At 35.3% G+C, this 14,429-nt stretch overlaps 1 protein-coding gene across 1 annotated transcript; it reads left to right on the top strand.

Annotated features, from left to right (window-relative positions):
* Positions 1-376: 376 nt before the first annotated feature.
* On the top strand, positions 377-13,931 carry dbf4b (DBF4 zinc finger B). Its single transcript, XM_051914217.1, has 12 exons — positions 377-607; positions 3,006-3,121; positions 3,247-3,375; positions 5,258-5,308; positions 6,091-6,157; positions 7,156-7,205; positions 7,293-7,329; positions 7,484-7,529; positions 10,160-10,297; positions 10,400-10,535; positions 10,699-10,826; positions 10,934-13,931. Exons 1-12 carry the CDS (start codon positions 589-591, stop codon positions 12,567-12,569), a joined length of 2,553 nt encoding a protein of 850 aa, XP_051770177.1. The 5' UTR covers positions 377-588; the 3' UTR covers positions 12,570-13,931.
* Positions 13,932-14,429: the final 498 nt, after the last annotated feature.

Here is a 14,429-nt window from a genome sequence, read left to right as displayed (position 1 = left end):
CAAAAAGCTGATTCATTCATGAATGGTGAGCATATATATCAGTGAGGTAGGCTTATTATATATTATATTTTAACAACTTTTCTTGTTCAAAACATAAAAACTGAAGAGGCAACAAAGCATATATTATAGTAACATTTTATTATTTTATTTTATTAAGTATTAACAGGCCCACTTAAAAAAAAAAAAAAAAAATATATATATATATATATATATATATATATATATATATAAAATGTAAAATCTTCCAACAATAGCGTCATAGGACCATTACTGCCGAGCCAAGGGCTATCCATCACAGCCTCGTTTTCATTCTTGTAAAAAAAAAAAAAAATAAATATGGCGTTACCCAAGAGCCAAATACTCTTTGGAGCCACTGTAATGTATAGTAGACTAAATACTAAACGCCAGTGGGTGGCGGTAACGTGCAACATTGCGCGCTACAGCAGAGAGTGAACGAGCGAAGAAGAGATTCAGGAGGGCCGTTTGAAAAGATTCACAGATCACATTGCTTGTAATATTTATAACGCTTGAAAACTAAACATTTTAGGATGTTTTAATATATTAAGAATCACGACATTTTTAGTCATTATGAACAAAGAACCTCAAGGTAAGGCGAATCTTTTCACGAATATTCTGATAATGCATGTTTTGTGGTTTTTGTTGATGCGAACAGTTGATAGTTTTGAAAAGAGGGAAAAAACACCACCCTTAGAGTTTACATGTATACAGAACACAGCATTTATTTACCATGTTATTCACATTCCCCAAAACATGCTATATATCAAACAAAACTAAGCACTACTATGGTAAATATCCGACAATATATCAATTATACCATGGCATTTTTAAGGCATTTTCCAACATGGCTGTTTCAAGGTTTAGCACTTAATTTAACAATTATGTTGCAACTTTTTTTTGTTTGTTTGTTTGTTTTTTAAATGTATTTAGTAGTGCAAAAAATGCATTGAGGAATTGGGGTCCAAATGTTTCACTCCATAATAAATCGAGAAATTGATACTAATAATAAATGGCATGTTTGAAATTCAGTTATCTGTTACATTTGTAAACGCATTTTATCTAGATTCTTGTTATCCAATTATCAGGTTTTAAGTGGTGTTGTGTTTTCCCTTTTTTTTTTTTTTTCACAACATGCTAGCATGTTTAACGTGTATTTGATAATTATTGATCTTTGGACGCCATCTTCTGGACTTCTGCAGGACAGGAGGTGCATGCTATAACAGTCCAATAAAAAAAAATAAAAAAATAGACTAAAGAGATCAGCCACCACTTCAATGTTTATATTTTAAAAACAAGCTGGAGTAGAAACATAATTTTTATTTGTGCAATTTAATTGTTTGTATACAAATCAGTTCTTTTACTTGAGAAAAATTGCATGTACAATACCTGATGTATATCTAAATTAATTGATATTGAATCAAATTGAATCCTGAAATTTGTATCAATGCCAAGCCATAATATTATGTATTCCTTTATTATTTAAAGTCTGTCAGAACCGAAAGTTGCGACCAACTTTTTAGGGAAGTATCACCATTCCATAGGGGAAAGCAAACTTTCAGATTTTGAATAAAATTTATGTAGACAATTTTTTTTTTCCTGTGGATTAACATGCATTTACTAATTGTTCACCACAAGTCTAGTAATGTGTGCTAACAACGTAAATAGGGTAAATTTTTATTTCATGCTGACTTTGACCTGTTGCTTCAGAGTACCAAGTGAGAGGGTTCCCTGTATAGTTTACGGCATTAGTTGAGAGAATTTTGACATGTAGTGGAAATATTTCCGAAGGAACTGATATCGAATGAGAAACAGTATGTGAAATTAATAGCATGTTGAATACGTATTCATAAAACAGCAAAAAAAAAATCCCTGGATAATCTACTACTTCGTCGATATTTTGAAGTGCTCATTCAATAGACACTTTACTATCCCATGGGGCCACAGTTGTGAAGCGACCCAACTGACTGTCATCATGACAATAACATAATGAATCAATACAGTATGTCTGCCGTTGCATTCATACTATATAGAACAACATACTCATATTTTTTTTTTTTTTTAACGGTCATGAAATAAATACCTACTTGGACAATATGCAATTTTGTGTACAGCCCTATAGAGTTATATCCTTCTAACACATCAGTAAAGCAAAGAATGCTGGATCCAGCCTCTTTACCACATCCTGTCAGAAGACACTAATTTTGTCTGTTATCCAAAACCAGTCAACAGAGTTCTGTTTGATATTCTTTGATATTGTGTAGTACCCAAAAAAAAAACAGTAAGCACTGTCTATAGTCCGGTAGCCAAAACTGGCTACCAAGTGGCAGGGAAAGAGCAGAAAGCAGGTGATGAAATGATGGTAAAAATGAGCTGTTTATTGAAGAATCTTTTAGTTGCGTCTGTTTCAACTGTCAAGACTTCATCTGAGCAGCACAAATTCAACATGTTATACCACAGGAAAGGCAACTAAAAATACTGCTTCACCACATTGTCCTGTGATTTTAAAAACCTTGAAATTGAGACATTCCCTTTACTTACTTGGGAAGGCACAAAATGAAACAATAGCAAGCAGTGCAAGAGCAAGCAAAATAGTAGTGGCAAGAATGCATTTGGAAACCCTTTGAAAGTATCTGTATTTCTACAGTGATTACACATAAAATGTGATTTAATGTTTTTAAAATAAGTCTCTTATGCTCACCAATGCTGCATTTATTTGATGATGAATACAGTAAAAACAGTAATATTGTGAAATATTATTACAATTTAAAAGAAATTTAATTTATTCCTGTGATGGCAAAGCTGAATTTATAGCAGCGATTACTTCAGTCTTCAGTACATATGATCCTTCAGAAATCCGATTGAACAAATTTCTAGTCTCTAGGATGAGTTTTAGGGCACAAAACTAATAGGGTTTCTAGTACTTTAACTCGTAGCTTTTGCCCATAGATTAATTAACATGCATATAAACACTCATAAACCTGTTTCAGTTCAAAAAATGACAGGAGATCTGCTTGGTGGTGTGAGGGGCCAATCCTTCTACCTGCATGATGTGAAGAGACACCAGTCTGCCACACTCACTGATATCATCATCCGTCTGGGAGGGGTGAGAGATATCATTTTGTCATTCATCTGTACAGGACAAAACAGGAAATTGTAGTAATGGTTGCCCTATATGCAAAGTGATGTTAAATATTAAATCACATTCTGTGTGTTGACTGTTTCCTGTAGAAAGTAGACAGTTTCCTCACTAAGGATGTGAACGTGGTCGTGACGGGCACTAAAGAAGCTCATAGTGATTTGCTGGTGAATAGTTCATGTACTGCAGGGGGGAAACAATCTGGAACCCCCAAACCTCTGGTATGTACCCAATCATCCGTCTTTAGCTACTATGTACTTGCATAATAAGTACATTGTACCTAACATTTTTTTGTGTGTGGTTAGGATTAAGGGTGGGTTAGAGGGATAGATCACCCAAAATTGAAAATTTTCCATGATTTACTCACCCTCAAGCCATCCTAGATGTATATGATTATCTTCTTTCAGACAAACACAATCAGAGATATATCTAAAAATATCCTTAGTCCTCCAAGGTTTATAATGGTTGTGAGTGGTACCCCAAATTCTGAAGACACAAAAAATGCATCCATCCATAAAAAAAATTATTGCATACGACTCCAGGGGGTTAATAAAGGCCTAACGCAAATCGATGCATTTGTGTAAGACAAGTATCCTTATTTAAAACTTTATAAAGTAAAATAACGATCTTCCAGCATGACAGCCATATGCATTCGACGTATACGCATGACGTACAACATGTAGTACGTCATGTCATTGTGTACTATGTTGCGGAAGTTTTTGGACGTACGTCGAATGCGTATGGCTGTCATGCCGGAAGCTCGTTATTTTACTTTATAAAGTTTTAAATAAGTATATTTGTCTTGAATCTTTTTTTTTTTTTTTTTTTTTTTCACTCACAACCATTATAAACCTTTAAGGACTAAGGATATTTTTTAATATATCTCTGATTGTGTTCGTCTGAAAGAAGATGGTCATATACACCTATGAGGGTGAGTAAATCATGGAATCATTTTCATTTTTAGGTGAACTATCCATTTAAGGTGAAATGGAAGAGTCAACACTGTAATTATGTAAATAAGTACTGAAATTAATTACAGCTGTAATCACATGCAGGTATTTTTTAAATATAAGTATAAGGTAGAGCTGCAAGATTAATTATTAAAAGATTGTGATCTCAATTCAAACGCCCACACAATCTTATTTCTAAATGATAACGATTCGACTGTGTCTATTAAACCTTTGACAAAATCATACCGGGACATTTAAATCTGTGTTGGCCCTGCCACTGAGCCAGAGAGAGCAGTTGTCATGTTTAGGTATGAAACCACTGCACAAACAGTATTTTCAACCACACAGTATCTTTATTTCTGTGTTACAAATATTCAGATTATCATAGAAGTACTTGGATAAAAGTTTATATTTTGGATATAAGTACTGATGTTTACGGTATCAATTAAAATAGAGCAAATCACTTTTTGAATGTAACATGGCACTTCAAATAACAATTGTATCGATTACATTGTTACGCCACTAAGTGGCGACAAGTGACTGTTAAAAAATTCATCCAGTCATGAAAATGAAGTGAAGTATTTATATATCATTCTTTCAGACCAATTTTTTTAAAAGTAATTCAATCAAATTAATTTAACATTTTTTAGTAGAATGCAGCAATTAATATTTATTTGTCGAACTTCTAGTAAATTACATGTTATTTTGTTTAGTTGTCTGTTCAGAATCGTGGGAGAATTGTGATTTCAATTTGAAACGAATAAATCATGATTCTCAATTTATCTAGAATCATGCAGCTCTAGTACTATGTAAAAACGTACACATGTTTAGTGTATTGTGTCAAATGATTAATTTAAATGTTACTGCATAGTAGTTAAAGACAAGATCCTTAACTTTTGTTCTTGTCTAATTTACATAATGGATGATGTGCATTCAGTTTGTTACTATCTGATGGAGTTTACTGAGGGGCGGGGGGGGGGCTACATTCACCTTTGTCTTGTTCATAGAGCATATAAAAGTTAAAATTTCTGAAAAGCTGCTTTGAAATGGTATATTGAGAAAATGCTATAAAAGTAAATTGAAATATATGTAAAGGTTTGCGCAGGGATGTTTAGTAGCTAATAATGATTTTAAATCTCTTTTTCACCTCAAGGTTTGTGGCAGTCGTGGAAGAGCGTTACTGGAAAAAGCCATCCACAGCAATGTAAGTCCACACCTGAATTTTTGTGCAGAAAATCCTTCTTTATTTTACTTTAATGCGGTGCATACATGTTCTCTTATGTGTACTCTCAAAGTTAATCCTTCGTAATCTTCATTATATAAAGTTTTAGGATTTGAAAAATGGATAACAATGAACTGATCTACTTCAAGGCCACTATAGAAAAATAGGTACATTTGTGATGTGACCATGTATTATGCTCCTTTGGGCAGACAGTCACATTTTTTTTGCTTCTATTCAGTCATGCTAGGGGACATTATCATCAAATTTTTCATGTGCTGTTGTCATTAAAGCAAAAAGGGGCACACCACATACCAATACATTCTTAAACTCACTCAGATCAGGTTTTCAACACTCAAATTATCTACTGAAAATTAATTGTATTAGGTTATAAAAAATTGCAAGAACTTTTACTATAGTGGTCTCAGCCTTTTGGACACTTTTGGACTTTTGGACACACCTGTATGTTGTATCAAATGTCTGGTAGCCAGTACATTTATTTGATGTTTCAGAACATGACTATAATGGATAGTACAGTAGTCAACATTTGAAGTGGATCAAAACCTTTCATCAAAGTTGTCCTAAAACCTTCTTAGGCCAACTTTGATGAACTTTTTTGATCCACTTCAAATGTTGACTACTATATAATAAAAAATCAGTCCCTCCTTTTTTTTAAATTTTTTTTTTTTTTAATTTGTCATCAGAGTAAGCCAGTGTTGTTATTGATGTTATCGTTGTTGACAGTTGAGTGTTTGTTGTTGTTGCAGGAGAAGTATCAGAACAGTGTGCTGGCTAATGCTCGCTCATGGGGAGTCAAGGTCTACAATGTAGATGGTATCCTTTCGTTTAACTGCTGTCAAGGAGCACTTCACATAGGCTGCTTTTAGGCCATGTTCACAGAGCAGCGGAAAACGGTTGTCAGTCCTGTATTTGAGTCCTTAATACGGTTACGAGAGTGACAACCGTATTCTATAACTGGACTCACACCTGTAAATTTTCAGGACTCATAACCGCATTCTCGGAAAACTCACGCTGTCTGAATGGAACCGGACTGGACAAAATAGTTGTCTATTACATCATACAGTGCGAAAGAGAAGTTCTGTGCTGCACAAACGTGTGTCTACCGTGTGTGTCGGATTTTCGTATGTGGTATTTTGGAGTTTGACAGCCCCATTCCTTGTTCACTTTCATCATACTGAAAAGCAAGGATTTTTTTAAAGAATTGACTATTTGTATTTTATGAACAAAGTCAAATGGGTTGAAAAGTATCAGCAATTTCAATATTCGGGTGAACTATTCTTTTCTTGATCCTGTGGCAACTGGCAATAGTTTTTCCATATGAACTGTTACCTTGTTTTCAATAATCTCACTGTCTTCAGTCAGAGGTCTGTCACACACTAAATAAAGGGGAATGTCATATGGAATCAAATTTTCCTGTTCAAAAGTTTACATCCGTTTCCTTATTGAGCCTTTTCTTGTGACTTTGCATGTTAACCAATGAGAACAGGCGACATTTAAACTAAAACTTTTTTTCTGGTCATGCACTGCCATTACAATGAACAGAAAACATAAATTACAATGTATAATAATAATAATAATAATAATAAAAAAAAGTGTTCATGTACAATCTTCTTACTTGCAAGAAATCAACACTAGAGAGCATTATATATATACAGTTTGATTTTAAAGTTCAGTGAATGGAAGATTCTAATATGTGCTCACAGGATTATGTTGTGGAGCCCTATTATTAAATAAGTTATAATATGAGTTAGAAACAGATAATATTCTTATGACTGTACTTTGTGTTTTTTTTTCCTTAACCTAAATGCCAGAATTTCTAAAGTTTATCAATCATCTGAATCAGAAAATGAGGACAGCTAAGGTAATTTATTGTACTAAATTTATTGTTTACTGTCAAAAACTAGTTTCTTGTTCACACACTGATTTCACACACTTTCTTTCCAAACAGAAAAAAAGAAGCAAACTAACAGCTCCTCATGTGAAAGGTTTGTAAACTACATAAACATGTACTTCTTGCTGTAATTGTTCTAAAGTAAATATAAGACCAGCTTTAATATTTTTGCACACCTCTATACCTGAGAAACCTGAGTGTAGAGGTGGCCAATGCTGTGGAATATTAATACAACTGTCTTCACACAGCTGGAGCCTTGAGGGGTCCTTATCTGAAAGTGGAAGACTTCAGTCGGTGAGTTTTATCCCTCAGTCTTATTCTCTGAACCCTATTTTCCATTTAGATGGTATTTTAGGCACTTTATACAGTATTTTACCTTTTGTTTCTTCTTCTTTTTTTCAAATGTTAACTTGAACATTATAGAGGTTGTCTCAGCCTCTGATACTGTGATTAAATAATGAGTCAAGAAGATAACAGTTGTGGTTCATTCAAGGCTCTGGAAATGGGAAGTCAAGTCCTGTATATTGTATTGTGTGTACAATGTTTTTGTGAGGTGTGCGCTGGTTTTGTATTTAACATGTAGACCAAATGTAGATCATACTGCATATTATGAGTAGTATTATGTTGTTCCCATTACCGCCAGTGTCTCTTTAATTAAATTAGTGGGTTGTCTGCTGTCAGATTTTATTTTTATTATTAGGTTATTTTGATTTATCTTCAAAATCCTAATAACTCTGTTTTTAATATACACAATTAGCTAAACTTGACTGTTAGCATTGTATAACCTTTTTTTGGTCCCCAGCCCCTTTAACAAGGGTAATGTTTCAGCTCAGGTCACTGTAGTTTTAGAAAAGTTAATTATCAAAATGCGTGGTGCATCCTAAGGGCCACCCTGAGGCCAGTCTGAAAAGTATCCTTTTCCTCCCCTGCAGAGGATCTGTGTGCACAGGGCTCACAGCTCTTGGCTAATGAAAAGAACTATTGTGTTTTGAGGCTGTGTAACACTGCTGTCAGATGTTGATTCTATAAATACTAGATCCTGATGGATATGAGCAATTAAGCCCATGTTATGCACTATATATTATACTGTACATATACATTAACATAAAGATTACAACAAATACTACAATGTCATATAAATGGTCGGTGGAAGTAGCATGTCATTTTACTGTCCTCAACAAGAAAACACCAAGACATTTTCTTAAATTTTCATTATTTGACTGCACACCAGGTTTTGTCAAACACATTTAGGAAACCCTTTACAGTAAAAATCTGTATGTTTACATTACTTAAATGCAGTAACTAACATATGATTGATACATTTCAACATTTATCTTGTTTAATGTTCATTTCTAATTTGGCAATATTATTTATCTCCATTCTCCACCTTACCAAACTGCTTAGACTCTGCTCAGATCATTGCCAAATTCCTGAATTCAAAATCCAAAATCTTCAATATTACAATAACTGTTTCTGTGAGCATCACAGTCTTACCTTTAACCCGCTAAAACCATTCATTACTAGTTTTGTGGTTTATTGCGAGGGATGCTTTACTAGTTAGTCTGCATTTCTTGCCCAAGTTAAGTTTTGCACAACCAAACAGAAGGATAAAGAAAAATACAATTTTCCACACAATTGTCTGCTGTTTTTTTTTGTTTTGAGGTGAATTGCTCAACTGTTGGCCGATTAAACTCAACTCGGTTATAATTTGTCACATGTCTTTGTCAGCTTATTGAAATAATGGCTGCGTCCATAAGCTTAAAAATGCTGCCTTTGGGGGATGCATTCCAAGGTGGGAAAACATTAAGGCCATCCAAATCCATAGTTAGCTTCACTGTCTCCTGAGATACCTTCATCTGATCAATTTTGAAGGCAGCATAGATGTTTTCTTCGCTGCCTTTGATATCCCACTATCCTATGCGTTCCATTTGGTGACAGTTGAGCTAAATAAATAAAGATGGTGTCTGAAATTTGTGGTTGATGGTCAGCTTGTCTCAATGTATGTTTTTGACCTATGGCTGCCTGAGCTTTCGGACTCAATATTCTTGCTCCCTGTGTCCTCAGTGGAAGAACAGTGTTAGAATTTGATCAGAAAGCCTACAGTTTCACAATAGATTGATTTTTAGTTTAGTTCCGCAATAGTATGGAAAAAAGCTTGTTGCTGTTAATCTACTTTATAAGCGTGGATGTACTGTAGCATGTAAGAGTCAACAGTGTGTCAGAATAGCTTGAAATGTTCTGTATCGTGACATGCTAAATCTCAACTCAATTACTGCCCATTTGGTACGCAACTGACAATTAACTTTGTCAGCTACATAAAAAATGTAGATCGGTCCAATTTAAATGTGAAAAGACTGATTACCCCTTTATTTGCTTGTCAGACTAGTTCTTTATATAGTGGCTTTGTTTATGAAACTGGTCTCGTCTAAAAAGATTTTTTTTTTTTTTAATTGTAATTATGCAAAATATAATTATGTATTATGTTTTCACAGCCACATAATAAATAAAATTATACATAGAACATTTTTTAAATTATTTTTTACAATGGAAATAAAATGAAGAGTTAAATAAGTTAATGTTTTCACTAGTTACAGCAGAAAACACGTTTTCAATACAAATGTATACATTTTTACCTAAAATCCTGATGTTGAGGAAAAAATGTTTGTCCATTTGTCATCTACCTAAATATTTTGCAATTACAATAAACATTATTTTGTTGTTTCTTATCTTTTTAATGTATTATCTATATATTTTCCACATTACAGTGATGTTTTTGATGTATCAATCCAAAAACAAAAATCTCAATAGTTTTATAAGACAAGCTTTATGAGATGGTGAACTTAGCCTCCATTAGAAAATGAGACGACTTGTTCAAAGAAGCTTGTCATTTTGTTTAATCCTTATGATTTTGGTTTTATAAACAGGAAGTTCAGACCATACTATGCACAGACTCTGAGTTTCCCGATGATGAGTTACTCAGGAAAATATAGCCCTTTTGAGCTTCTCATTCCTCGGCAGGCTGGTAGAAGCAAGGATGAAGATCCCAGCAAAGACAATTTCAGGTATGCTCTTTGCTTTTTGAGAAGGTGGTAATCAAATCTACATTGTCGCTTAAATCTGTAAGGGGTTTTTTTTTTTTTTTTTTTTTTTTTTTTTTAAATTAGGAAGAAGGAAGAACCCACTAGCAGCTGCCATAAGTTGCTGGTGCCACTTACAGCAAGTGCCACACCCAAAGGCCCAACTAAGAAAAGTTCAGGCTATTGTGAATGCTGCCACATGCCCTACAAAGACCAGTACGAGGTGAGTCAATTTTGTGTTTCGTTTGCATAAATTGAGTGATGCCAAAAAGATTTTGTAAGTTGCTTTAATATCAATTACCAGGTGGCACTGAAATTTATATCCAAACTTGCCTAAGACCTCATTTGTTATGAGACATCAAATCCTTTTTTTTTTTTTTTTTTAGCACTTGGAATCTGAGATGCATCGTTCTTTCATTCAAAATGACAGTAACTATGCTGTAGTGGACCAACTAACGGCTGGCATGCATGCTAGTTTTATTTGTAATCAAAAAGTGGATCCAACGCTAATCAAGTAAGGGCAAGTTGTGATGTTGACTTTCACTGTTGCAATGTTGGCAGTATAACACTGAATGTTAGACTTTGTCCTCTGTTTTAACTCTGTTTACTCTTTTCCCTCAGGTCATCAGCAGACGTCCCTCCGTTACATTTGAATCATTTAACTGAGATGGTTCAGAATACTGTCAGTGAAGATGAAAAATCTCTGCAGACTCCACTAGTTGAAGACTGTGGTCATCTACTTCCAATGACTGACATGTTTTCTTCAGCTTTAGACAACAAAGAAAACTTTCCTGATCCTAACCACGGTCCATCTGGTCAGCGAAATGTGACCTCACATCTTGATACAATTCAAAATATCTGCCCTGATCCTCTTGACAATGACAAATTAGGCCTATACATCTGCTGCACCACAAAGGTTCAAGACTTTCAATCTGGTGTTCTCTGCATGGATATAGTTCCACATCACATTTTCTCAAAATCCCAGTCTATAGAGAAGAAACTCAAAAGCCTCTCCTCTGTCACACCCTCAGAAACTCAATCCAAAATGCTCACCCTAAGCTCCCCCAGAGATGACAAAATCCCATGTACCATGTCTGGTGATGAATATGTCCCTGAAACTCAGGATCGATGTGAAAGGGGTAATGGTCGACTTGTATTGCATAATCCAGAGAGCCTTACAGTTGTTGTTTCTAACACAGTCTGCTCTCAAAATCAAAACCAGAATTGGGACCAAGGTTCAAAAATGTGGTCAAACAGCCCTAAAATGCAGCTTCACGGAAGGGAAGATTGTAATTCTGAAAGTTGTGGCCAGTCTGTGATGGACAGTAGAAAGTTATCTTCAACAAAACAATCACTAAAATTGGCCCAAGATATTGTTGGTTCTCCAGAGTTTGGCATCTCTTACTTTTCATTACCTCATTTACTACCATTTCCACATTTGTCAGATTACCCTTTTTCTATAGTTAACTTAAAAAAGCGCTGTAGGTCCTTCACTCCAAGTCCAAAACTTGCCAAGAGAAGAAAGATTTGTCAAAGCGAAAAGCCAAAGCTATCCTGGGATTGCAGACAGTACTCTTCTGTACTTTCCACCATGTCATGTTTACCAATCTCCAAGGTGGTTTTTGCGACAAAGATGAATAATCGAACTGGAGGTGCCTTACTAGAAACCCACGAATCATCACTGAAAGAATCATCTTTTGCGAATCAGATCCCAACGCAGCCTTCCCTAAAATATTTTACTCCTCCCAATACCCACTATTTGCCTCAAGTTGACCAACAGGACAATGACGGAAGTCAACCTTGTGTCCATGTTGAGCAATCGTATGAATTGTTTCCAATCAAAGATCCGGTGGAATCCAGAGTAACCACTTACTCATCTGATTTGGACCCCCCTCAGTTGGTTCCATTTTTCCATGAAGACCATCGGCTCCAGCACCATCAATATCATGATCCTCCAGAATTGTTTCCCGAAGATACCTCCCATACATCAGTCAGTAAAGCCTCAAACAGCTCATTCCTGTCACACTCCGCAACCTCCGTTTGCATTGAATCTGCTCTCCTCCCTAACCTCACGTGGTCCACGGCATCTTCAGAGTCAGATTGGGACTCTGGACTCTTGTCGTGGCTTGCGACTGCAGTTCCTCTTCAGGCTAAAAGGGGTCATGATGACCTGGGTCTGTTACTACAAAAACCACACACTGACATGCAGGATGGGAGCTATACATCACGGTTGTGCTCCATACTGCAACCCTCTTGATTCACAATTTTGGGAATGATGTTGCACCAATACACGCAATAGGACAATTGAGACTGTTGATGAATTCAATCCTAAAGCAGTCGTTTCTCAGTAGTCCTCATTTTTTCACTACTACAATTAAATTATGATTTCTACCACAATTAGTTGAGAAATAAGACTTGTTGACTGAATTGTTGTGAAGTTTTGTATTTCATGTAGAACATTTATTTATAGAGGTGGGCTTCTGCACACCGCTTTGCAGCTAATGTGTTCCAAATGTTCCTTTTGATAAAGACTGTTGTGATCGTGAATCAGTCTTACATCAATATTTATACAATTTTGTCAAGCACATTGGCTATTCCTTTCCACAGTGTTGTACGTTTGTCTCCTAGTATCTCACCAAAACCAAGCAAACATAGTTTTAATTAGTATTTCATGCTCTCCTCTTCAAGTGACCTCCATGACTTCTATTTGGCTCTCTCTTTCCCTCTGTTTTGACCATGACTTTTCAGCAGCAATATCCGGGAACATGTGCTGGTATTGAGACTTTAATGAGGCTTTGCTGGAGGGGCATTATCCAATTAGTTTAAGTGCTGTGCCTGGCTTCTCTCCAGTTTAGAGGCAGTGTTGATGGTAGAACAATGCTGCGGTGGTTTTTGAAGAACATGCAGGGTAGGATACGCTGTGAAGGCAGAAATGTCCTGTGGTTCCATGAAGGTCTTTGAGGTATTTTGAGGTCATTTTTAAAAAACCTTTCAGATTTCCTGCAAATGTGTAGTGGTATGACTTGTACAATGGACAGTGTTTTAATTATTTGATGCCAATTATTGTTTTGGGGCATCTTTTAATGACAGAATTATGTACATTCCTATTACAGAAGTTCTGAAAGGAGTATGTAGAGCATGTACCACTGCTGTCTCTGTAGCGTGATTTAAAATCTTGAGCTTATACGATTTTTCCATAAACACTGGAAATTAGCCTAATAAAGAAAGCCTTAGGGAAATTGTACATGTTTTAAGATAAAGTCCTGAATAAATTTATAGTTCTACAATATTTTATTTTATTGTTTTTGTACAGTTTTATATTAAAAGCTGTTTACTCACATTCTACATGCTGATTTAGCAGTACTGAATTTCATGCATTCTTATTAAAATCAGACGAAATGGTCAGTTTGTGTGCTTGTTTATGTAAAACATTGACTTGTGTTGAATGACGTTTTCATCTAATATTTGCTAGTCTTTTTTGTTTCAGGTAGATATTGTGTTTATTACAGGGTGTTTTTATTATGAATGGGACTGTTGAAGGAGCTGTTGAGGCAATTGGATGTCTGAGGGGAATTTATCCTTTCTAATGTAACTTATGTAATAAAATAAATAACCTTTAGATATTGTTTTTGGTATTTCTATTAGTCAATGCTTAGTGATGCTGCAGTGACTCACAGGTACCATGGGGGGCACATTGCCATGTGTTTTTATAAACCATGTACTTTGGTAATAATGTATTCTCTAAAATTCATTTAATTACCATGTAATTCAACGATTCTTATGCTACAGAAGCAATTCTTCGCCCATCAGATCTGTCTTTCCCATGTTCCCTGAATAGTGTGCCATGTGCTATTCACTATATAGTCTATGAATGATTTAGAGTTTGTTGGAGAGGGGAAGGTTGTATAAGTAACTAAAGGTTAGTACAGATCGATTTAGTCCTCAGGCATGAGAGATATTGCTGAGGACGAGAATATTTGATATGCTTTTATCTCTCAGATGACGTAGGGTTCTCACTCACGCACACATTCATCTTACTTTAAAGCACTTCTTGCAAAATAATCATGGAATGAAATGTGCGCCGTTGTGCTCGACAGCTGTGCTGTAATGAGATTTA

This window comes from Ctenopharyngodon idella, chromosome 12 (genome assembly GCF_019924925.1).
Source record: "Ctenopharyngodon idella isolate HZGC_01 chromosome 12, HZGC01, whole genome shotgun sequence".
NCBI classification, from domain to species: Eukaryota; Metazoa; Chordata; class Actinopteri; order Cypriniformes; family Xenocyprididae; genus Ctenopharyngodon; species Ctenopharyngodon idella.
This window is presented reverse-complemented; position numbering and strand designations above follow the sequence as displayed.

Coding starts and splice junctions, on each gene's coding strand:
- dbf4b (XM_051914217.1), top strand. Junction 7,206..7,292: donor AGAAAATGAGGACAGCTAAG/GTAATTTATTGT, acceptor CTTTCCAAACAG/AAAAAAAGAAGCAAACTAAC. Junction 7,530..10,159: donor AAAGTGGAAGACTTCAGTCG/GTGAGTTTTATC, acceptor TTTTATAAACAG/GAAGTTCAGACCATACTATG.